Consider the following 27,500-nt stretch of genomic DNA (forward strand, 5'->3'; position numbering starts at 1 on the left):
CTTCCAGGATCCAAATCTCCACTTTCTTTGGCTTCAAAGGCAACGTGTTGTGGTTTCATTTAACCACATTTGTCATCTCACACTGCCCTGTTTGAAAGTCAACTGTCTACTGTAGTATCATGGTGTGCTGTCAGTTACATTAGTTCATTCATTCTGTGTGTCTGTGTAGTTTATGACTCCTCCCTGTATTTGTCTTTTGTCCTGCTACTGTGTTCATTCTCTCATCTCACCTCACCTCTATCACCGGACCTGACCCTCACTCACTCTGACAGCTACCCAATACGAAGGAGGTAAAAAGAGACTGTGGGAAATACATCTTGTCTGATAGGGAAGCGCTTTTAGTGTAGTCCTCTTCTGTTTAGGCCTTGTGGTTATAGTGAACACTGTCTCCCAAGCTTTCGATTGGCTATCACCAGTTGCAGTTGTATGGCACCCTCTAGCGTAACGAGTCTTAATTGCAGGTATAGAAGTTAACAAGTAGGAGTAGTACCAGAACCAACAGTGTTTTGTTTTGGTTTAGGAGAAACAAAACGTTATTTCTGATGCATAAATATGTACTAATGCTGCAATTATTCCTCCAGCTCTTCGCCACAAAGGCTCAAAGTTTACTTCTCATGACCACAGTGGCAATGCCTGTCTTCAGCAAGAAGAAAGAGACGGTCAGTGGACTAAAAGCCTTTGTTAGATTTAAATGTATATGGTGGTAATCAAAGAAATCAAAGTAACAGTTAGAAGTTGTAATTGTAGTTGTCCCTCTGAGGCACCAGACTATTCTTCCCCAATAGCCTGTTACAACTGTAGTAATCTAGAGCTATAAAAGGTATGTGAGGTACAGTACCAGTCAAAGGTTTGGACACACCTACTCGTTCAGGGTTTTTCTTTATTTTTTCTATTTTCTACATTGTATAATAATAGTGAAGACATCAAAACTATGAGATAACACATATGGAATCATGTAGTAACCAGAAAAGTGTTTAACAAATCAAAATATATGATATATTTCAGATTCTTCAAAGTAGCCACAGATTTCCACCAGTCTAATGTCCATTTCTAGTGTTTCTTGAAGACCCAGAGTTACCTGCTGCTGCAGAGGTTAAGTTCATTAGAGTTACCAGCCTCAGAAGTTGCAGCCCAAATAAATGCTTCACAAGTAACAGACACATCTCAACATCAACTGTTCAGAGGAGACTGTGTGAATCAGGCCTTCATGGTCAAATTTCTGCAAAGAAACTACTACTAAAGGACACCAATAAGAAGAAGAGACTTGCTTGGGCCAAGAAACTCTAGTCTGTGGCTACTTTGAAGAATCTGAAATATATCATATATTTTGATTTGTTAAACACTTTTTTGGTTGCTACATGATTCCATGTGTGTTATTTCATCGTTTTGATGTCTTCCCTATTATTCTACAATGTAAAAATAAAGAAAAACCCTTGCATGAGTATGTATCCATACTTTTGACTGGTGCTGTATATTTGAACCTGGTCAAGCAGTTCACTGTGTGCACAGTGCATCTGTGTTGCAGTGACATGTTACTGTAGTTGTTGTGCCATTAGAAGTCTTATAAACCCTCCTCTCCCCTTCTCCTCCAGCTGAGCCATGGGATCCTGCTGGGGGTGGTGGGTTCTGACATCCCCCTGTTGGAGGTAATGAAGCTGGCTCCCAGATATAGGCTGGGCCCCCATGGTTACGCTTTCCTCATCACCAACAACGGGTACATCCTGGCACACCCTGACCTACGACCTCTGGTGAGTCCAACCGCTGTAGAGCTTACGCTTGCTTCCAACTATAGACACTAGTAGGGTTGCATTATTCCGGGAACTTTCAATAAATTCTGTGGTTTTCCCGAAATCCCAGTTGGTCGATTCCCGGAATCTGGAGGGAATAAGCAGGAATTCCGTAATCCTCCAACCAGGATTTATGGAAAACTAGGGAATTTATTGAAAGTTCCCAAAATGTTGCAACCCTCGTCACTACTAATACTTCTACAGTCTCTATTTATAATACTATAGTTAAGACTGCAGTCACCAGTACTACTACCACAGTAAAAACTACTACTAATACTACTACTACTCTGACTGTAGCACTCACATGAACACTTATACCTGTAATGAGTTGAGGACAGTTGAGGACTTGTGAGGCATCTGTTTCTCAAACTAGACATTCTAATGCACTTGTCCTCTTGCTCAGTTGTGCACTGGGGCCTCCCTCTCCTCTTTCTATTCTGGTTAGCGCCAGTTTGCACTGTTCTTTGAAGGGAGTAGTACACAGCGTTGTACGAGATCTTCAGTTTCTTGGCAATTTCTCGCATGGACTAGCCTGATGAGTTTCAGAAGAAAGTGCTTTGTTTCTGGTCATTTTGAGCATGTAATCGAACCCACAAATGCTGATGCTCCAGATACTCAACTAGTCTAAAGAAGGCCAGATTTATTGCTTCTTTAATCAGAACAACAGTTTTCAGCTGTGATAACATAATTGCAAAAGGGTTTTCTAATGATCAATTAGCCTTTAAAAAAAAATGTTAAACTTGGATTTGTTAACACAATGTGCCATTGGAACACAGGAGTGATGGTTGCTGATAATGGGCCTCTGTACGCCTATGTAGATATTCCATTAAAATCAGCCACTTCCAGCTACAATAGTCATTTACAACATTCCCAATGTCTACACTGTATTTCTGATCAATTTCATGTTATTTTAATGGACAAAAAATGTGCTTTTCTTTCAAAAACAAGGACTTTTCTAAGTGACCCCAAACTTTTGAATGGTAGTGTATACACCCACAATTCTAGGTTTACAGAGCAGCTCTGCAGTGGCTCTGTTAAAGGTACTCTGGCACAGGTTGAGCTGGACTAGGTGATGATTACTACCAATAGTGGAACTCAGCACCCAGATTAGCCCCAAAGCAAGTCGCACATTCCTGGAAGTTATTATTCTCAGTTAGTGCATGTTGTGGCAAATAAACACATATATTTCTATGAGGGCCAGAGTCACCTAAGAATTAAAAAACACAATAGCCATAAAAACACAATATGCCTTGCACCACCCTCCCAAATCACAGTACATAAGAACAGAAGATTGTACAATAAAGGGAACGCTGAGTGTAGCAGATCAACAGGGAACGCTGAGTGTAGCAGATCAACAGGGAACGCTGAGTGTAGCAGATCAACAGGGAACGCTGAGTGTAGCAGATCAACAGGGAACGCTGAGTGTAGCAGATCAACAGGGAATGCTGAGTGTAGCAGATCAACAGGGAACGCTGAGTGTAGCAGATCAAAAGGGAACGCTGAGTGTAGCAGATCAACAGGGAACGCTGAGTGTAGCAGATCAACAGGGAACGCTGAGTGTAGCAGATCAACAGGGAACGCTGAGTGTAGCAGATCAAAAGGGAACGCTGAGTGTAGCAGATCAACATGGAACGCTGAGTGTAGCAGATCAACAGGGAACGCTGAGTGTAGCAGATCAACAGGGAACGCTGAGTGTAGCAGATCAACAGGGAACGCTGAGTGTAGCAGATCAACAGGGAACGCTGAGTGTAGCAGATCAACAGGGAACGCTGAGTGTAGCAGATCAACAGGGAACGCTGAGTGTAGCAGATCAAAAGGGAACGCTGAGTGTAGCAGATCAACAGGGAACGCTGAGTGTAGCAGATCAAAAGGGAACGCTGAGTGTCAACAGGGAGCAGATCAACAGGGAACGCTGAGTGTAGCAGATCAACAAGGAACGCTGAGTGTAGCAGATCAACAGGGAACGCTGAGTGTAGCAGATCAACAGGGAACGCTGAGTGTAGCAGATCAACAGGGAACGCTGAGTGTAGCAGATCAACAGGGAACGCTGAGTGTAGCAGATCAACAGGGAACGCTGAGTGTAGCAGATCAATAGGGAACGCTGAGTGTAGCAGATCAACAGGGAACGCTGAGTGTAGCAGATCAACAGGGAACGCTGAGTGTAGCAGATCAACAGGGAACGCTGAGTGTAGCAGATCAACAGGGAACGCTGAGTGTAGCAGATCAACAGGGAACGCAGAGTGTAGCAGATCAACAGGGAACGCTGAGTGTAGCAGATCAACAGGGAACGCTGAGTGTAGCAGATCAACGGGGAACGCTGAGTGTAGCAGATCAAAAGGGAATGCTGAGTGTAGCAGATCAACAGGGAACGCTGAGTGTAGCAGATCAACAGGGAACGCTGAGTGTAGCAGATCAACAGGGAACGCTGAGTGTAGCAGATCAACAGGGAACGCTGAGTGTAGCAGATCAACAGGGAATGATGAGTGTAGCAGATCAACAGGGAACGCTGAGTGTAGCAGATCAACAGGGAATGATGAGTGTAGCAGATCAACAGGGAACGCTGAGTGTAGCAGATCAACAGATTGTTTAGTAAGGTGTAGGACAGCTGCCAGAAGTTTAAGTCTCATCAATCCCATGAGAAGGTAGCTGTTCATTTCCAGAGTTAGGAGGAAAATAATGAAAAGAATCAGACAGAAACATATTTTCCCTGCAGCAATATGCCACAAATAACAGGCAGATAGATCAAGCTCCTATTGGACAGTCATCATGTTGAGATGGTGTGAGATGTAGGAAGAGCATGCAGTATTGTGGGCTTCGGATGTTGGAAGGTGGTGCAAGGCACATTGTGTTTTTAAATTCTTTGTTCATGTCAGTGACCACACTCAAACAGTCAGTGGCCACGCTCAAACAGTCCAAAGCGTCTAACCTAAAGACCATCTCAATGATCAATTTGCAGATTTTGTGTGGGGTCACTGATTGGTTATTGAACAGAGCATGAATAATTTCATTAAATGGTTAAAGAGTCTCAGATGACAGCCTCATGCTCAATACCTAGAGCAACACAGTGGAGGGTTGTATTCATTAGTGTACACTGTAGACAAAATGTTTTGCAACAGATAATGAAAACAAGCCTTTCTTATTGGGCAACTTCAGCTTGTCCCTCCCAGGCAACCATAAAAAGTGATTTATTTCAGCATTTATTTCTTTCACCACATTCGCAGTGGGTCAGAAGTTTACATGCACTCAATTAGTATTTGGTAGCATTGCCTTTAATTAGTTTAACTTGGGTCAAACGTTTCGGGTAGCCTTCCACAAGCTTTCCATAATAAGTTCGGTGAATTTTGGCCCATTCCTCCTGACAGAGCTGGTGTAACTGAGTCAGGTTTGTTGGCCTTCTTGCTCACACACAATTTTTTCAGTTCTGCCCACAAATTTTCTATAGGATTGAGGTCAGGGTTTTGTGATGGCCATTCTAATACCTTGACTTTGTTGTCCTTAAGCCATTTTGCCACAACTTTGGAAGTATGCTTGAGGTCATTGTCCATTGGGAAGACCCATTTGTTAGCAAGCTTTAACTTCTTGACTGATGTCTTGAGATGTTGCTTCAATATATCCACATAATTGTCCTACCTCATGATGCCATCTATTTTGTGAAGTGCACCAGTCCCTCCTGCCGCAAAGCACCCACACAACATGATGCTGCCACCCCTGTGCTTCACGGTTGGGATGGTGTTCTTCGGCTTGCAAGCCCCCCCTTTTTCCTCCAAACATAACGGTGGACATTATGGCCAAACAGTTCTATTTTTGTTTCATCAGACCAGAGGACATTTCTCCAAAAAGTACGATCTTTGTCCCCATTTGCAGTTGCAATCCATAGTCTGGCTTTTTTATGGCGGTTTTGGAGCAGTGGCTTCTTCCTTGCTGAGCGGCCTTTCAGGTTATGTCGATATAGGACTTGTTTTACTGTGGAAATAGATACTTTTGTAGCTGTTTCCTCCAGCATCTTCACAAGGTCCTTTGCTGTTGTTCTGGGATTGACTTGCACTTTGTGCATCAAAGTGCGTTCATCTCTAGGAGACCGAACGCGTCTCCTTCCTGAGCGGTATGACGGCTGCGTGGTCCCATGGTGTTTATACTTGTGTACTATTGTGTGTGCAGATGAACGTGGTACATTCAGGCATTTGGAAATTACTCCCAATGATGAACCAGACTGAGGTCTTGGCTGATTTCTTTTGAGGCACTGAGTTTGAAGGTAGGCCTTGAAATACATCCACAGGTATACCTCCAATTGACTCTCATGATGTCAATTAGCCTATCAGAAGCTTCTAAAGCCATGACATAATTTTCTGGAATTTGCCAAGCTATTTAAAGGCACAGTCAACTTAGTGTATGTAAACTTCTGACCCAGTGGAATTGTGACACAGTGAATTATAAGTTAAATAATCTGTCTGTAAACAATTGTTGGAAAAAGTACTTGTGTCATGCACGAAGTAGATGTCCTAACCAACTTGCCAAAACTATAGTCACAAGAAATTTGTGAAGTGGTTGAAAAACAAGTCTTAATGACTCCAACCTAAGTCTGTGTAAACTTCTGACTTCAACAGTACACATGAATACTCACATCAATATAAAAAAGCAAAACACAATCATAGAAACCAAACATGTTATGTGGTCAATAATAAGCCTACTTGTTCCTTTTGGAGCCAGTTGCCATGGAGATGGAGCCTTTGAAGTCAGGATACCATGTCATGGAGATGTCCATCAAACACAGTTGTCCTAAGTGATTTTCTCAGCCTAGAGAATAAACACATATTACAGACAGCAGACAGACAGACAGACAGACAGACAGACAGACAGACAGACAGACAGACAGACAGACAGACAGACAGACAGACAGACAGACAGACAGACAGACAGACAGACAGACAGACAGACAGACAGACAGACAGACAGACAGACAGACAGACAGCTGAGGTTCTATATAAAACTTGTATCTGTCCTCTTCCTGATTCTTTTCACCCATGTCATCTTCCTCATCTTCTCCTCTCCTGTCCCACAGTACAAAGAAGGTAAGACGCTGAAGCCCAAGCCTAACTACAACAGTGTGGACCTGGCTGAGGTGGAGTGGGAGGACATAGATGAGATAGTGAGTGGTATATATATTAACAGTAATATTAATACATAGATGAGATGGTGAGTCGTATATTAGTAATATTAATACATAGATGAGACAGTAAATAGTATAGTAGTAACAGTAATATTAATACATAGATGAGATAGTGGGTTGTATACAGTAGTAGTAACAGTAATATTAATACATAGAGGAGACAGTGGGTAGTATACAGTAGTAGTAACAGTAATATTAATACATAGATGAGGTAGTATAGTAGTAATATTAATACATAGATGAGACAGTGGGTTGTATAGTATTAATATATAGGTCTTCTACAGCACTTTACAATGGAAAAAAGTGAGCCAGGATATAAAGTCAGGAAGAAAACTCTGAATACACATGTACAGTCAGGGCTGGACTTAGTGGTTTGACGGATGGTTTCGAAATGCTGTTGAGGGCCCCCCCAAAATGGACATTTTCCAACAGACATTACCTGCTATGATTATTGCACATATACTGTACATACCATATCACATAACCCACCGACAACACACTGAATGTCTTCAATAGAGCTTGCCAGCTTGTAATACAAATCTTTTTTTTATCCTACTGGTTCATTCAGCTATTCCTATGGAGGAAATGAATGGGGGTTTTGGATAAAAGCCGAAAATAAGGTCTGAGGTTAAGACAAGCTTAGGAGATCTTATACATGTTGTTCTATGAGATAATATCAGTCAGTTAACATGACCTTTATGAATTATGACGCCTTTATGTGCTTATTTTGATTACCTAACTGCTTAAATCAGAAAAAGTGATGTTAGCTGCTGAAGATTATCTCAGAACAAAACATAGAAGATTTCCTAAGCCTTTGTTTATCGCAGACCTTATTGTCGCCGTTTATCTAAAAACCCTCCAAAAAATCCATTAATTTCCCCATAGGCTTTGCCCAACGAGCCATGGCAGAGTTATTGCCTTCCAAAAGACGCTATTACTATTACTATTTCTCGCAATACAGTAGAACACCTTTCTAGGTATGAATATATATTCATGTCTGTTCTGGGCTCTAACAGTGCTGGTTGGGTAATTGTGCTGGTAAGGTAACTGAATTCAAGGTCAACAGTGATTGTGTGCATTATTGTGTGTGTTTTTCCCAGCTAAGGACAGCCATGGTGAAAGGGGAGATGGGCACTCTGTCTTTAAACGTGAGAGCATCAGTGGACAAAGCGGTGAGTGGGACCTTGTGTGTGTGTGTGGGGGGGTTAGATGTGGCTCAATGCCTTATGCCTAATGGAATATTAATAGTAGTCTCGTACACCCAACCCTAGGCAACAGCAGTGACTAGGTTCTGCTTTCAATGACGGACTCTTTTGGCAACTTCAATAAGTGAAGAAAAACTCTCCTAACAAATCAGGAGGCAGACATGACAGAACGTTGCGATTCGAAACTAGGCAGACATGACAGAACGTTGCGATTCGAAACTGGGCAGACATGACAGAACGTTGCGATTCGAAACTGGGCAGACATGACAGAACGTTGCGATTCGAAACTAGGCAGACATGACAGAACGTTGCGATTCGAAACTAGGCAGACATGACAGAACGTTGCGATTCGAAACTGGGCAGACATGACAGAACGTTGCGATTCGAAACTGGGCAGACATGACAGAACGTTGCGATTCGAAACTGGGCAGACATGACAGAACGTTGCGATTCGAAACTGGGCAGACATGACAGAACGTTGCGATTCGAAACTGGGCAGACATGACAGAACGTTGCGATTCGAAACTGGGCAGACATGACAGAACGTTGCGATTCGAAACTGGGCAGACATGACAGAACGTTGCGATTCGAAACTGGGCAGACATGACAGAACGTTGACAGATTCGAAACTGGGCAGACATGACAGAACGTTGCGATTGACAGAAACTGGGCAGACATGACAGAACGTTGCGATTCGAAACTGGGCAGACATGACAGAACGTTGCGATTCGAAACTGGGCAGACATGACAGAACGTTGCGATTCGAAACTGGGCAGACATGACAGAACGTTGCGATTCGAAACTGGGCAGACATGACAGAACGTTGCGATTCGAAACTGGGCAGACATGACAGAACGTTGCGATTCGAAACTCGAAACGAAACTGGGCAGACATGACAGAACGTTGCGATTCGAAACTGGGCAGACATGACAGAACGTTGCGATTCGAAACTGGGCAGACATGACAGAACGTTGCGATTCGAAACTGGGCAGACATGACAGAACGTTGCGATTCGAAACTGGGCAGACATGACAGAACGCTGCGATTCGAAACTGGGCAGACATGACAGAACGTTGCGATTCGAAACTGGGCAGACATGACAGAACGCTGCGATTCGAAACTGGGCAGACATGACAGAACGCTGCGATTCGAAACTGGGCAGACATGACAGAACGCTGCGATTCGAAACTGGGCAGACATGACAGAACGCTGCGATTCGAAACTGGGCAGACATGACAGAACGTTGCGATTCGAAACTGGGCAGACATGACAGAACGTTGCGATTCGAAACTGGGCAGACATGACAGAACGTTGCGATTCGAAACTGGGCAGACATGACAGAACGTTTGGGCAGACAACGAGAACGTTGCGATTCAGAATGACAGAACGTTGCGATTCAGAAACTGGGCAGACATGACAGAACGTTGCGATTCGAAACTGGGCAGACATGACAGAACGTTGCGATTCGAAACTGGGCAGACATGACAGAACGACAAACTGGGCAGACATGACAGAACGTTGCGATTCGAAACTGGGCAGACATGACAGAACGTTGCGATTCGAAACTGGGCAGACATGACAGAACGTTGCGATTCGAAACTGGGCAGACATGACAGAACGTTGCGATTCGAAACTGGGCAGACATGACAGAACGTTGCGATTCGAAACTGGGCAGACATGACAGAAACTGGGCAGACATGACAGAACGTTGCGATTCGAAACTGGGCAGACATGACAGAACGTTGCGATTCGAAACTGGGCAGACATGACAGAACGTTGCGATTCGAAACTGGGCAGACATGACAGAACGCTGCGATTGGGCAGAAACTGGGCAGACATGACAGAACGCTGCGATTGACGAAACTGGGCAGACATGACAGAACGTTGCGATTCGAAACTGGGCAGACATGACAGAACGTTGCGATTCGAAACTGGGCAGACATGACAGAACGTTGCGATTCGAAACTGGGCAGACATGACAGAACGTTGCGATTCGAAACTGGGCAGACATGACAGAACGTTGCGATTCGAAACTGGGCAGACATGACAGAACGTTGCGATTCGAAACTGGGCAGACATGACAGAACGTTGCGATTCGAAACTGGGCAGACATGACAGAACGCGCGATTCGAAACTGGGCAGACATGACAGAACGCTTGCGATTCGTTGCAGAACGCTTCGAAACTGGGCAGACATGACAGAACGTTGCGATTCGAAACTGGGCAGACATGACAGAACGTTGCGATTCGAAACTGGGCAGACATGACAGAACGTTGCGATTCGAAACTGGGCAGACATGACAGAACGTTGCGATTCGAAACTGGGCAGACATGACAGAACGTTGCGATTCGAAACTGGGCAGACATGACAGAACGCTGCGATTCGAAACTGGGCAGACATGACAGAACGTTGCGATTCGAAACTGGGCAGACATGACAGAACGTTGCGATTCGAAACTGGGCAGACATGACAGAACGCTGCGATTCGAAACTGGGCAGACATGACAGAACGCTGCGATTCGAAACTGGGCAGACATGACAGAACGTTGCGATTCGAAACTGGGCAGACATGACAGAACGTTGCGATTCGAAACTGGGCAGACATGACAGAACGTTGCGATTCGAAACTGGGCAGACATGACAGAAGAACGTTGCGATTCGAAACTGGGCAGACATGACAGAACGTTGCGATTCGAAACTGGGCAGACATGACAGAACGTTGCGATTCGAAACTGGGCAGACATGACAGAACGCTGCGATTCGAAACTGGGCAGACATGACAGAACGCTGCGATTCGAAACTGGGCAGACATGACAGAACGTTGCGATTCGAAACTGGGCAGACATGACAGAACGTTGCGATTCGAAACTGGGCAGACATGACAGAACGTTGCGATTCGAAACTGGGCAGACATGACAGAACGTTGCGATTCGAAACTGGGCAGACATGACAGAACGTTGCGATTCGAAACTGGGCAGACATGACAGAACGTTGCGATTCGAAACTGGGCAGACATGACAGAACGTTGCGATTCGAAACTGGGCAGACATGACAGAACGCTTGCGATTCGAAACTGGGCAGACATGACAGAACGTTGCGATTCGAAACTGGGCAGACATGACAGAACGTTGCGATTCGAAACTGGGCAGACATGACAGAACGTTGCGATTCGAAACTGGGCAGACATGACAGAACGTTGCGATTCGAAACTGGGCAGACATGACAGAACGTTGCGATTCGAAACTGGGCAGACATGACAGAACGTTGCGATTCGAAACTGGGCAGACATGACAGAACGTTGCGATTCGAAACTGGGCAGACATGACAGAACGAACGCTGCGATTCGAAACTGGGCAGACATGACAGAACGAACGCTATGATTCGAAACTGGGCAGACATGACAGAACGTTGCGATTCGAAACTGGGCAGACATGACAGAACGTTGCGATTCGAAACTGGGCAGACATGACAGAACGTTGCGATTCGAAACTGGGCAGACATGACAGAACGTTGGGCGATTCGATTCGAAACTGGGCAGACATGACAGAACGTTGCGATTCGAAACTGGGCAGACATGACAGAACGTTGCGATTCGAAACTGGGCAGACATGACAGAACGTTGCGATTCGAAACTGGGCAGACATGACAGAACGTTGCGATTCGAAACTGGGCAGACATGACAGAACGTTGCGATTCGAAACTGGGCAGACATGACAGAACGCTGCGATTCGAAACTGGGCAGACATGACAGAACGTTGCGATTCGAAACTGGGCAGACATGACAGAACGTTGCGATTCGAAACTGGGCAGACATGACAGAACGTTGCGATTCGAAACTGGGCAGACATGACAGAACGTTGCGATTCGGGCAAACTGGGCAGACATGACAGAACGTTGCGATTCGAAACTGGGCAGACATGACAGAACGTTGCGATTCGAAACTGGGCAGACATGACAGAACGTTGCGATTCGAAACTGGGCAGACATGACAGAACGTTGCGATTGGGCGAAACTGGGCAGACATGACAGAACGCTGCGATTCGAAACTGGGCAGACATGACAGAACGTTGCGATTCGAAACTGGGCAGACATGACAGAACGTTGCGATTCGAAACTGGGCAGACATGACAGAACGTTGCGATTCGAAACTGGGCAGACATGACAGAACGTTGCGATTCGAAACTGGGCAGACATGACAGAACGTTGCGATTCGAAACTGGGCAGACATGACAGAACGTTGCGATTCGAAACTGGGCAGACATGACAGAACGTTGCGATTCGAAACTGGGCAGACATGACAGAACGTTGCGATTCGAAACTGGGCAGACATGACAGAACGTTGCGATTCGAAACTGGGCAGACATGACAGAACGTGACATGACAGAACGTTGCGATTCGAAACTGGGCAGACATGACAGAACGTTGCGATTCGAAACTGGGCAGACATGACAGAACGTTGCGATTCGAAACTGGGCAGACATGACAGAACGCTGCGATTCGAAACTGGGCAGACATGACAGAACGTTGCGATTCGAAACTGGGCAGACATGACAGAACGTTGCGATTCGAAACTGGGCAGACATGACAGAACGTTGCGATTCGAAACTGGGCAGACATGACAGAACGTTGCGATTCGAAACTGGGCAGACATGACAGAACGAACTGCGATTCGAAACTGGGCAGACATGACAGAACGTTGCGATTCGAAACTGGGCAGACATGACAGAACGTTGCGATTCGAAACTGGGCAGACATGACAGAACGTTGCGATTCGAAACTGGGCAGACATGACAGAACGTTGCGATTCTGAAACTGGGCAGACATGACAGAACGTTGCGATTCGAAACTGGGCAGACATGACAGAACGTTGCGATTCGAAACTGGGCAGACATGACAGAACGTTGCGATTCGAAACTGGGCAGACATGACAGAACGCGTGCGATTCGAAACTGGGCAGACATGACAGAACGTTGCGATTCGAAACTGGGCAGACATGACAGAACGTTGCGATTCGAAACTGGGCAGACATGACAGAACGTTGCGATTCGAAACTGGGCAGACATGACAGAACGTTGCGATTCGAAACTGGGCAGACATGACAGAACGTTGCGATTCGAAACTGGGCAGACATGACAGAACGTTGCGATTCGAAACTGGGCAGACATGACAGAACGTTGCGATTCGAAACTGGGCAGACATGACAGAACGTTGCGATTCGAAACTGGGCAGACATGACAGAACGTTGCGATTCGAAACTGGGCAGACATGACAGAACGTTGCGATTCGAAACTGGGCAGACATGACAGAACGTTGCGATTCGAAACTAGGCAGGCAAAACCTTTGCAGTGGTTCAAGTGAAGGTAGTTGATGCAAATTAGACACTTGCAAAATGCACTCGTTAAAAAAACCCTCCGTGATCTCCATCTTGCTAGCAATTATTTTGTCATGTATTCAAGCGGATAAGGTAGTGGTGTAGGCAGTGTCGTAGTTCCTCTATACCAAACTGATGTTCTGTTATGTACAGACGTGTTAAGCCGGAACATTTGAAAATTGTGGGAGTCAACCTGGAGGTCCAGAGACACTATATTGATTCTAACTGTCTCATAACACAATTCTCATTTTTTCTTCACAACAGAAAAGGCCTTTGTTCTTAACAAATGACTATTTCTACACAACCATCAACGACACCCCATTCAGGTAAGTGTGATGCTATGATAGCGAGTGTGGTATGTAGTCATAGGCCTGTTGCATTGAATGAAGTCAATGAACATCTCACTCACTCCTTTATTGTATGTATTTCCCTCTGCAGTTTTGGTATGGTTCTGACAAGGGGTCACGGACAGCTGATGTTCATGGGGACAGTCTCTGTGGAAGAGGGTAAGTCTCCCCACTCTGCCACTACTGGCCACTCTCTCTGCCTCTCATCTGCCCCGCTCTACTGCTACTGGCCACTCTCTCTGCCTCTCATCTGCCCCGCTCTACTGCTACTGGCCACTCTCTCTGCCTCTCATCTGCCCCGCTCTACTGCCACTGGCCACTCTCTCTGCCTCTCATCTGCCCAGCTCTACTGCTACTGGCCACTCTCTCTGCCTCTCATCTGTCCCGCTCTACTGCTACTGGCCACTCTCTCTGCCACTCATCTGCCCCGCTCTACTGCTACTGGCCACTCTCTCTCCCACTCATCTGCCGCGCTCTGCTGCTACTGGCCACTCTCTCTGCCACTCATTTACTGCAGAACAATCTGATTTATTTACTGGTTTCATCCAATCTCCACTCAGGCCTGCATGACCTGACGTCCCCTGATCTATCCATATCCAATGAGTGGTAAGCATGGATAAATACTAACAAATAAAGTATTGACTGTGATAATATAAATGATATATTATTGGACTGTAAATCCTCTAAATACATTTACTGAAATGTAACACTCTAAATGATAGTGTTGGACTGTAATCATTTATTGGCCTTAAATGGCCCTCCATGGAGTGAAACCCCCATTGTCTTTCCGTTCAGGACGTATTGTGAGACAGACATTGATCCTCACCACCGCAAATACTCTCAGCTTCAGGCTGTCATTCGCTACCTGCAGGGGAAGGAGCCTGACCTGGAGTGTGAGTACTTTCTCTACAGCCTGCTCCATAGATAAATACTTATACTTATTCAACCACTAACCCTGACCCCAACGCTGATGATATCCTAACGTGGATGTTACCCTAACCCCAACATGGATGTTACCCTAACCCCAATATTGATGTCACCCTGACCCCAACGCTGATGTTAACCTAACCCCAATGCCGATGTTACCCTAACCCCAATGCTGATGTCGCCCTAACCCCAATGCTGAAATTACCCTGACCCCAAAGCTGATGTTACCCTAACCCCAACAGGGATGTTACCCTAACCCCAACGTGGATGTTAACCTAACCCCAAAGCTGATGTTACCCTAACCCCAACACGGATGTTACCCTAACCCAGTGCTTCTCAATTATTTTCTGTTACGCCCCCCTAGGAAGAAGTAAACATTTCGCGCCCCCCGAATCTCCACCGCGACTGTAAATAGTATAATTTGTCTATAAAATTGTTATAAGTACACCTCTCCATAACATTGTATCCTTATTAACATTAACGAAAACAAAGAAATATAGATCAACTTACAAAGAATAACTTTATTAACATTGTTTTTTAGTCTGTAACGGTTCTCTTTAGTTGAAGGAGAGGCGGACCAAAATGCGGCGTGATGATGATTCATGTTTTTTTAATAAAGGAAAAACTATACATAAATAAACTACAAAAACAATGAAATGTGAAAACTCAAAACAGCCCTATCTGGTGCAAAACACAGAGACAGGAACAATCACCCACAAACACACAGTGAAACCCAGGCTACCTAAATATGGTTCCCAATCAGAGACAATGACTAACACCTGCCTCTGATTGAGAACCATATCAGGCCAGACATAGAAATAAACAAACAAGACATCCAACATAGAATGCCCACTCAGATCACACCCTGACCAACCAAAACATAGAAACATACAAAGCAAACTATGGTCAGGGTGTGACAGTAACAGAAAAGACTTCAAGTGCATCAATTTGCCTGAAATGTAAAAAAAATCAAGCCTTATTTAAACTATAAACATTTTTTGACCATTTGATACTGAAAAATAAAATTAAATATAATCAATAAATAATAATAAATTCAAATTGATCAGCAACATTAACTCAGGAGCACAATATATGAAACACTTTGACCTATAAAACAAAAATGAATAAAACAATTTGTGCTGATTTAAAAAAAATCAAAATGAGGAAGTCAGGATTAATGGCTACAATGAGCACGTTTTGCAGAGCACAGCTTTTCGAAGCGGGGTTTGAAGCATGATACTGCAACTCTCAGCTCCTGCTCAATGTTTAGCTGGGACCTGTACTTGGTCTTCAGTGCAGCAACAGCAGAGAAGCCAGTCTCACAAAGATAAGATGTTGCAAAAGGAAGAAGAATGCCCATGGCCCTCTGCCCTAAGAGTGGATAGTGCCTCTTTACACTCAGAATTCACTCAGTGTCTGTGATGTGAACCTCAGTCTCAATGTGGAGTCAGACGTCATATCAATGATCTGGTCCTCGTCTGCAGAGTTGAAACCAGTTGGAGTTGGTGCATTGAAAGGATCTCTCACCCAGTCATAATGGGAACTATTTTCAGGGAAGTACTTTTTAAAGAATCTCATCAGTGATGAAATATGCTCCTTAATATATGGAATCACTGAGGTGGTATAGTAGTGTTAACAAATTCATGCAGGTTCTCGAATGAATCAGTATTTCCTTCATCAAGTCGCCTGCCCCACATTGCAAGCTTTCGAGTGAAATAGCTGATCTTGTCTGTGACCTGAGGGAGGTGTTCATCTTTCCCTTGAAGCTGTAGATTTAGTTAATTTAGCTTTCTAAATATGTCACTCAGGTAGGCCAGTTTTGCCAGTAAGTTCCCTGCGTGGTCATACTTGTGCTCCTGCTCCGAAAACATTCTTATCTGCTCTCTGAGCTCAAGGCCAAGACTTTTCCTCGTGACAGCCACCTTGTTTCACTGTGAAACAGCACAGCTTGATGTTCAGCTCCCATCTCCTCACAGATAGCAGAGAAGACTCTTGTTTTTAGTGGTCTGGTCTTTATAAAATTGACTACACCTACAATTTGGTACGCCAGCTTATATGATGCTAACAGTGCTTCACCTAACCCCAACGCTGATGTTACTCTAACCATAACTCTGACGCTGATGTTACCCTAACCCTAACCCAAACGCTGACGTTACCCTAACCCTAATCCTAACGCTAATGTTGCACTGAAACTACCTCTGATGTTACCCTAACTCTGAGGTCACCCTAACCCCAACGCTGATGTAAACTAACCCTAACGCTGATGTTACCCTGACCCCAACGCTGATGTTACCCTAACCCTAAAGCTGATGTTACACTGACCCTAATGCTGATGTTACCCTAATGCTGATGTTACCCTAACCCCAACGCTAATGTTACCCTAACCCCAACGCTGATGTTACCCTAACCCCAACGCTGATGTTACCCTAACCCTAACGCTGATGCTATCCTAACCCCAACGCTGATGTTACCCTAACCCCAACGCTGATGTTAACCTAACCCTAATGCTGATGTTTCCCTAACCTCAATGCTGATTTTACCCTGACACTAATGCTGCTGTTACCCTTTTGCGGATGTTACCCTGACCCCAACACTGAAGTTCCACTAACCCCAACGCTGATGTTACCCTAACCCCAATGCTGATGTTCACCTAACCCCAACGCTGAAGTTACTCTAACCCTAACGCTAATGTTACCCTAACCATAATCCTAACGCTGATGTTACCCTAACCCCAACATTGACGTTACCCTAACCCTAATCCTAACGCTGATGTTGCACTGACCCTACCGCTGATGTTACCCTAACTCTAACGCTGATGTTACCCTAACTCTAACGCTGATGTTGAACTAACCCTAACGCTGATGTTACCCTAACTCTAACGCTGATGTTACCCTAACTCTAACGCTGATGTTACCCTAACTCTAACGCTGATGTTACCCTAACTCCAACGCTGATGTTACCCTAACTCCAACGCTGATGTTACCCCAACGCTGATGTTACCCTAACCCCAAAGCTGATGTTACCCCAATGCTGATAATTGCCCTAACCCCAATGCTGATGATTACCCTAACCCTAACGCTGATGTTACCCTTAACCCTAATCCTATCGCTGATGTTGCACTGACCCTACTGCTGATGTTACCCTAACTCTGATAATACCCTAACCCCAACACTGATGTTACCCTAACCCCAACGTGCATGTGACCCTAACCCCAAAACTGATGTAACCCTAACCCCAAAGCTGATGTGACCCTAACCCCAACACTGATGTAACCCTAGCCCCAAAGCTGATTTGACCCTAACCCTAACGCTGATGTTACCCTAACCCTAACGCTGATGGGACCCTAACCCCAAAGCTGATGTGACCCTAACCCCAACACGGATGTAACCCTAGCCCCAAAGCTGATGTTACCCTAACCCCAATGCTGATGTTACCCTAACCCCAACGATGATGTGACCCTAACCCCAACACTGATGTAACCCTAGCCCCAAAGCTGATTTGACCCTAACCCTAACGCTGATGTTACCCTAACCCCAACGATGATGTGACCCTAACCCCAACGCTGATGTTACCCTAACCCTAACGCTGATGTGACCCTAACCCCAACACTGATGTAACCCTAGCCCCAAAGCTGATTTGACCCTAACCCTAACGCTGATGTTACCCTATCCCCAACGCTGATGTTACCATAACTCTGATGTTACTCTAACGCTGATGTTATCCTAACCCTGATGCTGATGTTAACCTAACCCCAATGTTGATGATACCCTAATATGATGCTAACAGTGCTTCACCTAACCCCAACGCTGATGTTACTCTAACCCTAACGCTGATGTTACTCTAACCATAACTCTGACGCTGATGTTACCCTAACCCTAACCCAAACGCTGACGTTACCCTAACCCTAATCCTAACGCTAATGTTGCACTGAAACTACCTCTGATGTTACCCTAACTCTAACGCTGATGTAAACTAACGCTAACGCTGATGTTACCCTGACCCCAACGCTGATGTTACCCTAACCCTAAAGCTGATGTTACACTGACCCTAATGCTGATGTTACCCTAATGCTGATGTTACCCTAACCCCAACGCTAATGTTACCCTAACCCCAACGCTGATGTTACCCTAACCCCAACGCTGATGTTACCCTATCCCCAATGCTCATGTTACCCTAACTCTAACACTGATGTTACCATAACCCCAACACTGATGTTACCCCAACGCTGATGTTACCCCAACCCCAATGCTGATGTTACCCAAACCCCAATCCTGATGTTACCCTGACCCCAACGCTGATGTTACCCTAACCCTGACCCTAACATCTGTATTGTGGATCCCCAGGAAGACTTGCCTGTGCGAGGTTATCAGCTAATGGGGATAATAGAGATTATTATGAGACATAATATAAGTATATTATCTGCTAAACTTCAAGTTGATGTTGACTGAGTGTCTGTTACTCCCAGGTGACGAGGTGCTGCTGCAGCAGACTCTGTTTGATGTTGACTGAGTATCTGTGACTCCCAGGTGACGAGGTGCTGCTGCAGCAGAATCTGTTTGATGTTGACTGAGTGTCTGTGACTCCCAGGTGACAAGGTGCTGCTGCAGCAGACTCTGTTTGATGTTGACTGAGTGTCTGTGACTCCCAGGTGACAAGGTGCTGCTGCAGCAGACTCTGTTTGATGTTGACTGAGTGTTTGTGACTCCCAGGTGACGAGGTGCTGCTGCAGCAGACTCTGTTTGATGCCGTAGTGACAGCCCCCTTAGAATCCTACTGGCAGGCCATCATGCTCAATGCATCTGGGTAAGACTACAAGATGATATGTTTTTCACTCCTTTCCTTTTATGTTAGCTAGTGTATGTGTGTGTGTTGTGTGTTTTGTGCACGCTTATGTGTGTGGATGTGTATTTGAGTGCATTAAATACCAATCTGTGTATTTGTGTGTGTTCAGGATGGAGATGGGTGTGGAGACAGCCTTTCTGGGAACCCGCTCTGGCCTTATCCGGCTTACCAGATACACTGGCATAGAGACCAGGGTCGCCAAGTGAGTCACACTACCCCAGAGTTATCCCATTACAGACTACATTAGCCCTGCAGAGTTAACACATTACAGACTACATTAGCCCTACAGAGTTAGCCCATTACAGACTACATTAGCCCTACAGAGTTAGCCCATTACAGACTACATTAGCCCTACAGAGTTAACACATTACAGACTACATTAGCCCTACAGAGTTAACACATTACAGACTACATTAGCCCTACAGAGTTATCCCATTACAGACTACATTAGCCCTACAGAGTTAACACATTACAGACTACATTAGCCCTACAGAGTTAGCCCATTACAGACTACATTAGCCCTACAGAGTTAACACATTACAGACTACATTAGCCCTACAGAGTTAGCCCATTACAGACTACATTAGCCCTACAGAGTTAGCCCATTACAGCCTACATTAGCCCTACACAGTTAACCCTTATTTCAGTCTACATTAGCCCTACACAGTTAGCCCATATTACAGTCTGCATTAGCCCTACAGAGTTAGCTCCTATTACAGCCTCCATTAGCCCTACAGAGTTAGCCCATATTACAGACTACATTAGCCCTACAGAGTTGGTCCATATTACAGCCTACATTAGCCCTACAGAGTTAGCCCATATTACAGCCTGTGTCCTTTAAGCAGGAAAGTATTCACTAGGAACCAAATGAAAGAAACAGGCAGTCAGTACCTGAACTTGTCCAATATGAAACACTTGTTTCAAAAGTTTTGCTACAGTGTGCGCTAATGAATAGGTCTCAGGAGTTTGCTCTAAACTCTCTTAACTACTTCCTGCTCTACAGAAAGTTCTTGACTCCAGCTGATAAGGACAACCTGTTTACCGTGGACCATTTCCCCCTGTGGTATCGCCTGGCCATGGAGAACCCCCCTGGACGCTTCATCTACTACATCCCTGTGGAGGACAAAGACAACAGAGACAAGACAGGTACCATCCCTATCATCCAGGGTTGTGGTCCATCCCTATCATCCATGGTTGAGGTCCATCCCTATCATCCATGGTTGAGGTCCATCCCTAGCCTAATCCCAGATCGGTTTGAGCTGTCTTGGCAATGCTTGCTGTGACAATGACACTAGGAGTTGGCAAGACAACACAAACAGACCTAGCATCAGTCTAGTGAATTACATCTTCTACCAAGTCAATTTAGGAATTTAATGGAGAAATTTGAGAAATTCCATGTACAGCTCCAACTGGCTGAAATTGACCCCAACTCTGCTAATATTTGATTATTCCTATTGACATGATATTATAACGGAACAGCGGTGAGTTTCCCCAAAACATAATGATAATCTTTAGCACTAAGATAATCTGAAGTCTACTGGTAACTTCGGCAACGGACCAACGATGCTCTTATTGCTAAAGACAATCATTATGTTTTGGGGAAAATCAACCCAGACCTACAGAAGCTCAAAGGTTGTGTTAGACTGATTGTTGATTGGTTGTTCATCTTGTGACAGGGGTGTCAAAGTATGTCATAGCCACCACAGCTGTGACTGTGTCATCGGGAGGCAAGATGGCCATGGCTGGAGGTAAGCTTCTGACTTTTACTTTCTCTGAAATGTCGAGCTGCTTAACACTCATCCTGGAGGCGTTAATGCCTCTTGTGGCTTCTACGTGTATTGAAGTATCCATAACTTTAGTAGTATTCTCTGTGGTGCTACTGCTAAATGTTTGACACACTTTTGGATTGTGGCGAGGGAAGTGCTCCATGTGTCTTGTGAAGGTCCCTAGAAGAGGAGGGTTACTGTTAAATGTATGTGATGGTTTTCACTGGAGGTCGACCAAATATGATTTTTCAACGCCGATACCGGTACCGATTATTGGAGGAACAAAATCAGCCGATACCGATTAATCGGACAATTACAACAATACTGAACTTAATATAATACATCAATAAAATCAATTTAGCCTCAAATAAATAATGAAACATGTTCAAGTTGGTTTAAATAATGCAAAAACAAAGTGTTGGAGAAGAAAGTAAAATACCTGCCATGTAAGAAAGCTAACGTTTCAGTTCCTTGCTCAGAACATGAGAACATATGAAAGCTGGAGGTTCCTTTTTAACATGAGTCTTCAATATTCCCAGGTAAGAAGTTTTAGGTTGTAGTTATTATAGGACTATATCTCTCTATACTTTTTTAAATTTACCTTTATTTTACTAGGCAAGTCAGTTAAGAACAAATTCTTATTTTCAATGACAGCCTAGGAACAGTGGGTTAACTGCCTGTTCAGGGGCAGAACGACAGATTGGTACGTTGTCAGCGCGGGGATTCGAACTTGCAACCTTTCGGTTACTAGTCCAACGCTCTAACCACTAGGCTACCCTGCTGCTCATATACCTTTGACTATTGGATGTTCTTATAGGCACTTTAGTATTGCCAGTGTAGATTCCGTCCCTCTCCTCACATCGACAACAGCCACCCTCGAAGCAGCGTTACCGATGCAGAGCAAGGGGAACAACTACTCCAAGTCTCAGAGCGAGTGATGTTTGAAACGCTATTAGCGCGCACCCCGCTAACTAGCTAGCCATTTCACATCAGTTACACCAGCCTAATCTCGGGAGTTGATAGGCTTGAAGTCATGCTTGAAGCATTGCGAAGAGCTGCTGGCAAAACGCACGAAAGTGCTGTTTGAATGAATGCTTATGAGCCTGCTGGTGCCTACCAACACTCAGTCAGACTGCTCTATCAAATGATAGACTTAATTATAACATAATAACACACAGAAATACGAGCCTTAGGTCATTAATATGGTCGAATCCGAAAACTATCATCTTGAAAACAAAACGTTTATTCTTTCAGTGAAATACGGAACCGTTCCGTATTTTATCTAACGGGTGGCATCCATAAGTCTAAATATTCCTGTTACATTGCACAACCTTCAATGTTATGTCATAATTACGTAAAATTCTGGCAAATTAGTTCGCAACTAGCCAGGTGGCCCAAACTGTTGCATATACCCTGACTCTGCGTGCAATGAACGCAAGAGAAGTGACACAATTTCACCTGGTTAATATTGCCTGCTAACCTGGATTTCTTTTAGCTAAATATGCAGGTTTAAAAATATATACTTCTGTGTATTGATTTTAAGAAAGGCATTGATGTTTATGGTTAGGTACAGTCGTGCAACGATTGTGCTTTTTTCGCAAATGCACTTTTGTTAAATCATCCCCGTTTGGCAAAGTTGGCTGTCTTTGTTAGGAAGAAATAGTCTTCACACAGTTCGCAACGAGCCAGGCAGCTCAAACTGCTGCACATACCCTGACTCTGTTGCAAGAGAAGTGACACATTTTCCCTAGTTAAAAGAAATTCTGTTGGCCGGCAATATTAACTAAATATGCAGGTTTAAAAATATATACTTGTGTATTGATTTTAAGAAAGGCATTGATTTTTATGGTTAGGTAGATGTTGGAGCAACGACAGCCCTTTTTCACGAATGCTCACCGCATCGATTATATGCATTGAAAATAAGAATTTGTTCTTATTTTAACTGACTTGCCTAGTTAAAAAAAAGTTGTCAACAAAAGATGTTAAAAATATTTTTTAAATCGTCCACTCGGTGTCCAAAAATACAGATTTCCAATTGTTATGAAAACTTGAAATCGGCCCTAAATTAATCGGTTGACCTCTAGTTTCCTCATCATCATGAGCTTTATCTTCATTACCTTTTTTCATATCCTGTCACAAAAATGTTGGGGATGCTTACATCAGCTGGAATAAATTGTGATGGGCAAGGTTAGATAAATAAATGCTTTATTGTCATCAGCATGATTAACAGAATATCACATTATCGTTATTTCTTGAGCAAAACTTAAGAGCAAATTTGTAATGTTAACACAGAGACAGAAATAACGATTAAAGGACTAATGAGATACTGATATATGTACATGTTTCTAGGTCAGTGCTGATCTCTTTGACAGTTCAAAATGGTTAAATGGAAATAGTTGCCAACTAGATTCAGTTCACAATGAATATGGTTGCTAGCCATGGGACTGACTCTCTTCAGCTGCTGTTATCATAACATCCTCTAGAGGTCAGTAGTTTGCTGTTGGATTGTATGGCTTTGAAAGCAGGCTTACTCTGTACAGATATGAACATTGATATGACTTGGAAATATTCATTTAGTAGAGAGAGGATTGAGTCACTGCACGTGAGCACAGGTCTGATACACAAGACTGCATCTGTCTAACACTGATTCCACAGAACATTGTGTACTATATTCTTGTACATTCATGTGTACTATAACTATTTGAGCGACAACCACTACTGGGATTGTTAACCTGGACTTTTATATCAAAACGTTAGGAGCAGATACATTACATTAGACAGGGACTTGATCGATTGGCATTTTTTGCTTGAAACACAAATAACTTTGATGGAAAGTCGGATCAAGGAATAAACGTACAATAATAATGGATTTCATAGACGATTTCTAGGAAAGTCTTTGAACCAAGGTGCAGAGGTACCAGAACCTCCACCACACAGTTGGAGAGCTGACTAAAGAACCAATCACGTAGCATCCACACGTCTTGAAGCAATGCAGAGTTCCAGTTTTCCATTTGACGATCAACTGTACGATTATGTCGGTATGCCTCGAACACTAGCAAAGTGCAGCAGAGATACGCTTTCTCAGCTCTATACATTCCCTAGTCTAGAATGCCCTGGAGCACTGAGTAGTAAGACACACAGTTAGGGAATGCAGCCCCCCCTGAATCCTTGCAACAGGAATGTCAGCCAGTCAGAGAAACAAAGGTCAAAAGCCTGTTATTCTGTATGTGTGGACTATGGGACAGGACTCTGGTTCTGGCTCAGCTGGGGATGTTGGGGAGGAAGGAAAGACGCCGTCCTCGACGTCTGTCTCCTCCCCTCCCTCCCCAGCCATCAATGGCTGCCATGTGTTCTTCAGCTCCCTCTGGTACTTGGCCATGAGAGAGGCATAGATACAGCCGTAGGTGGCCGCCACCACCATCATCACACACACCACACCACACACACATGCCGCCACGATCTGAGTCCCCCAGGCCCTGCGCACGCTAATGGGCCGGTAGCGCTGGCGTACACAGTCCTCTTGGTTGGCCTGGGGCCCGTTCATGGGCCCATTGATCCGACCGACACAGGGTGGGCGCCCCCCACGGGGCCCGTCGTAGCCAGGGACACTGGCCTGGTACTCCAACTGCAGGCAGTAGTTGAACATCTCTATGGGGATGCTGCGGATGTCCCGCCCCCTCAGCTCCTTCGGTAGGTTGCACTTCACAGCATCCACCTGTCCGTCTGAAACACACATAGGGATCTAGTGGATCTCTAGCTAGATCAATAGATAATCAAGCTCATTTACAGATCAATAACATACATGACACAGTATCAGACTAGTACATGACATGGAACAAAGGCCAAACTGACTTGACTGTACATGAAACACTGTAAGCTTGAAGCAATACACAACATAACACTGACGTCTGTACAGCAGCCACTCCATCCAGTGCTTGAAGTCCCTCAGGTTGCAGTCACACTCCCAAGGGTTGCCTGCCAGTTGGAGGCTCAGCAGGCTGCCCAGGGGCTGGAAGGTGGCTCTGTCCAGGCTCCGCAGCTTGTTTCCAGTCAGAGACAGCCAGGCCAGGCCCTGGAGCCCGTCCAGCAGCCCATTGGGAAAAACTACCAGGCCGTTCAGGGACAAATCCAGCCCTTTCAGTATCCAAAGACCATGGAACAGCTCTCGGCTCAACCCCCAGCGACTACCGTTACACTGGGTAACCTCCGTCTGGTTACTGGGGACTGTAGGGGTAAGTAGGGGGCAGTCACCCAGGTAGTTCCCTGAGAGGTTGAGCCACTGCAGGCCGCTGAGGCCGGAGAAAGACCCTGGTTGCAGGCTGGAGAGGTGGTTGTCAGAAAGGTCCAGGAGCTCCAGAGCGCTGAGGTTGGACAGGGCCCCGTCGCCCAGGGAGGAGAGGTTGTTGTGGGACAGGCGGAGGGTGCGGGTGTCCTGGGGCATCAGGGGCAGGATGGTGGTTAGGGAGAGCAGAGCCAGGCCTGTACAGTCTGTGCCGTTGCTGTTGCAGATGCACACAGTGGGACAACCGCTAGCTGCCTCTAGCAGACCCAGGAGTACTAGCAGCAGACTGGGCAGGGCTGCAAAGACTGGGGAGAGAGAAGAAGAGGGCTTTAGGAAGAGGACTTTGATACAGTGAGGGGAAAAAGTATTTGATCCCCTGCTGATTTTGTACATTTGCCCACTGACAAAGAAATGATAGAGTCTATCATTTTAATGGTAGGTTTATTTGAACAGTGAGAGACAGAATAACAACAACAAAAATCCAGAAAAAGGCATGTCAAAAATGTTATAAATTGATTTGCATTTTAATGAGGGAAATAAGTATTTGACCTCTCTGCAAAACATGACTTAGTACTTGGTGGCAAAACCCTTGTTGGCAATCACAGAGGTCAGACGTTTCTTGTAGTTGGCCACCAGGTTTGCACACATCTCAGGAGGGAGTTTGTCCCACTCCTCTTTGCAGATCTTCTCCAAGTCATTAAGGTTTCGAGGCTGACGTTTTGGCAACTCGAACCTTCAGCTCCCTCCACAGATTTTCTATGGGATTAAGGTCTGGAGACTGGCTAGGCCACTCCAGGACCTTAATGTGCTTCTTCTTGAGCCACTCCTTTGTTGCCTTGGCCGTGTGTTTTGGGTCATTGTCATGCTGGAATACCCATCCACGACCCATTTTCAATGCCCTGGCTGAGGGAAGGAGGTTCTCACCCAAGATTTGACGGTACATGGCCCCGTCCATCGTCCCTTTGATGCGGTGAAGTTGTCCTGTCCCCATAGCAGAAAAACAACCCCAAAGCATAATGTTTCCACCTCCATGTTTGACGGTGGGGATGGTGTTCTTGGGGTCATAGGCAGCATTCCTCCTCCTCCAAACATGGTGAGTTGAGTTGATGCCAAATAGCTCCATTTTGGTCTCATCTGACCACAACACTTTCACCCAGTTGACCTCTGAATCATTCAGATGTTCATTGGCTAACTTCAGATGGGCATGTATATGTGCTTTCTTGAGCAGGGGGACCTTGCGGGCGCTGCAGGATTTCAATCCTTCACGGCGTAGTGTGTTACCAATTGTTTTCTTCGTGACTATGGTCCCAGCTGCCTTGAAATCATTGACAAGATCCTCCCGTGTAGTTCTGGGCTGATTCCTCACCGTTCTCATGACCATTGTAACTCCATGAGGTGAGATCTTGCATGGAGCCCCAGGCTGGGGGAGGTTGATAGTTCTTTTGTGTTTCTTCCATTTGCGAATAATCGCACCAACTGTTGCCACCTTCTCACCAAGCTGCTTGGCAATGGTCTTGTAGCCCATTCCAGCCTTGTGTAGGTCTACAACCTTGTCCCTGACATCCTTGGAGAGATCTTTGGTCTTGGCCATGGTGGAGAGTTTGGAATCTGTTTGATTGATTGCTTCTGTGGACAGGTGTATTTTATACAGGTAACAAACTGAGATTAGGAGCACTCCCTTTTTTAAGAGTGTGCTCCTAATCTCAACCTGTGCTCCTAATCTCAACCTGTATAAAAGACACCTGGGAGCCAGAAATCTTTCTGATTGAGAGGGGGTCAAATACTTTTTTCCCTCATTAAAATGCTA

General features: G+C 45.0%; 2 protein-coding genes across 4 annotated transcripts in view; one reads left to right on the top strand and one right to left on the bottom strand.

Moving 5' to 3' along the window:
* Positions 1-27,500, top strand: part of LOC112260024 (voltage-dependent calcium channel subunit alpha-2/delta-4-like) — a 91,101-nt gene that overhangs the window by 25,648 nt on the left and 37,953 nt on the right. For 2 of the 3 annotated variants that reach the window (XM_042299199.1, XM_042299246.1), the window contains exons 13-25: positions 273-290; positions 582-659; positions 1,593-1,748; positions 6,847-6,933; positions 8,055-8,126; positions 13,794-13,855; positions 13,968-14,035; positions 14,437-14,482; positions 14,672-14,769; positions 19,513-19,606; positions 19,755-19,847; positions 20,649-20,791; positions 21,322-21,393. In XM_042299199.1, coding sequence (XP_042155133.1) covers positions 273-290; positions 582-659; positions 1,593-1,748; positions 6,847-6,933; positions 8,055-8,126; positions 13,794-13,855; positions 13,968-14,035; positions 14,437-14,482; positions 14,672-14,769; positions 19,513-19,606; positions 19,755-19,847; positions 20,649-20,791; positions 21,322-21,393 — 1,087 coding nt within the window. The remainder of the gene's footprint in view (positions 1-272; positions 291-581; positions 660-1,592; positions 1,749-6,846; positions 6,934-8,054; positions 8,127-13,793; positions 13,856-13,967; positions 14,036-14,436; positions 14,483-14,671; positions 14,770-19,512; positions 19,607-19,754; positions 19,848-20,648; positions 20,792-21,321; positions 21,394-27,500) is intronic. The other variant, XM_042299227.1, reaches the window with a different exon arrangement.
* LOC112224402 (leucine-rich repeat and transmembrane domain-containing protein 2-like) lies at positions 23,621-25,993 on the bottom strand. The gene has a single exon (XM_024387971.2). The coding sequence runs from the start codon at positions 25,145-25,147 to the stop codon at positions 24,617-24,619; it is 531 nt and encodes a 176-aa protein (XP_024243739.1). The 5' UTR covers positions 25,148-25,993; the 3' UTR covers positions 23,621-24,616.

Source organism: Oncorhynchus tshawytscha, linkage group LG01 (assembly GCF_018296145.1).
Source record: "Oncorhynchus tshawytscha isolate Ot180627B linkage group LG01, Otsh_v2.0, whole genome shotgun sequence".
Taxonomy (NCBI): domain Eukaryota; kingdom Metazoa; phylum Chordata; class Actinopteri; order Salmoniformes; family Salmonidae; genus Oncorhynchus; species Oncorhynchus tshawytscha.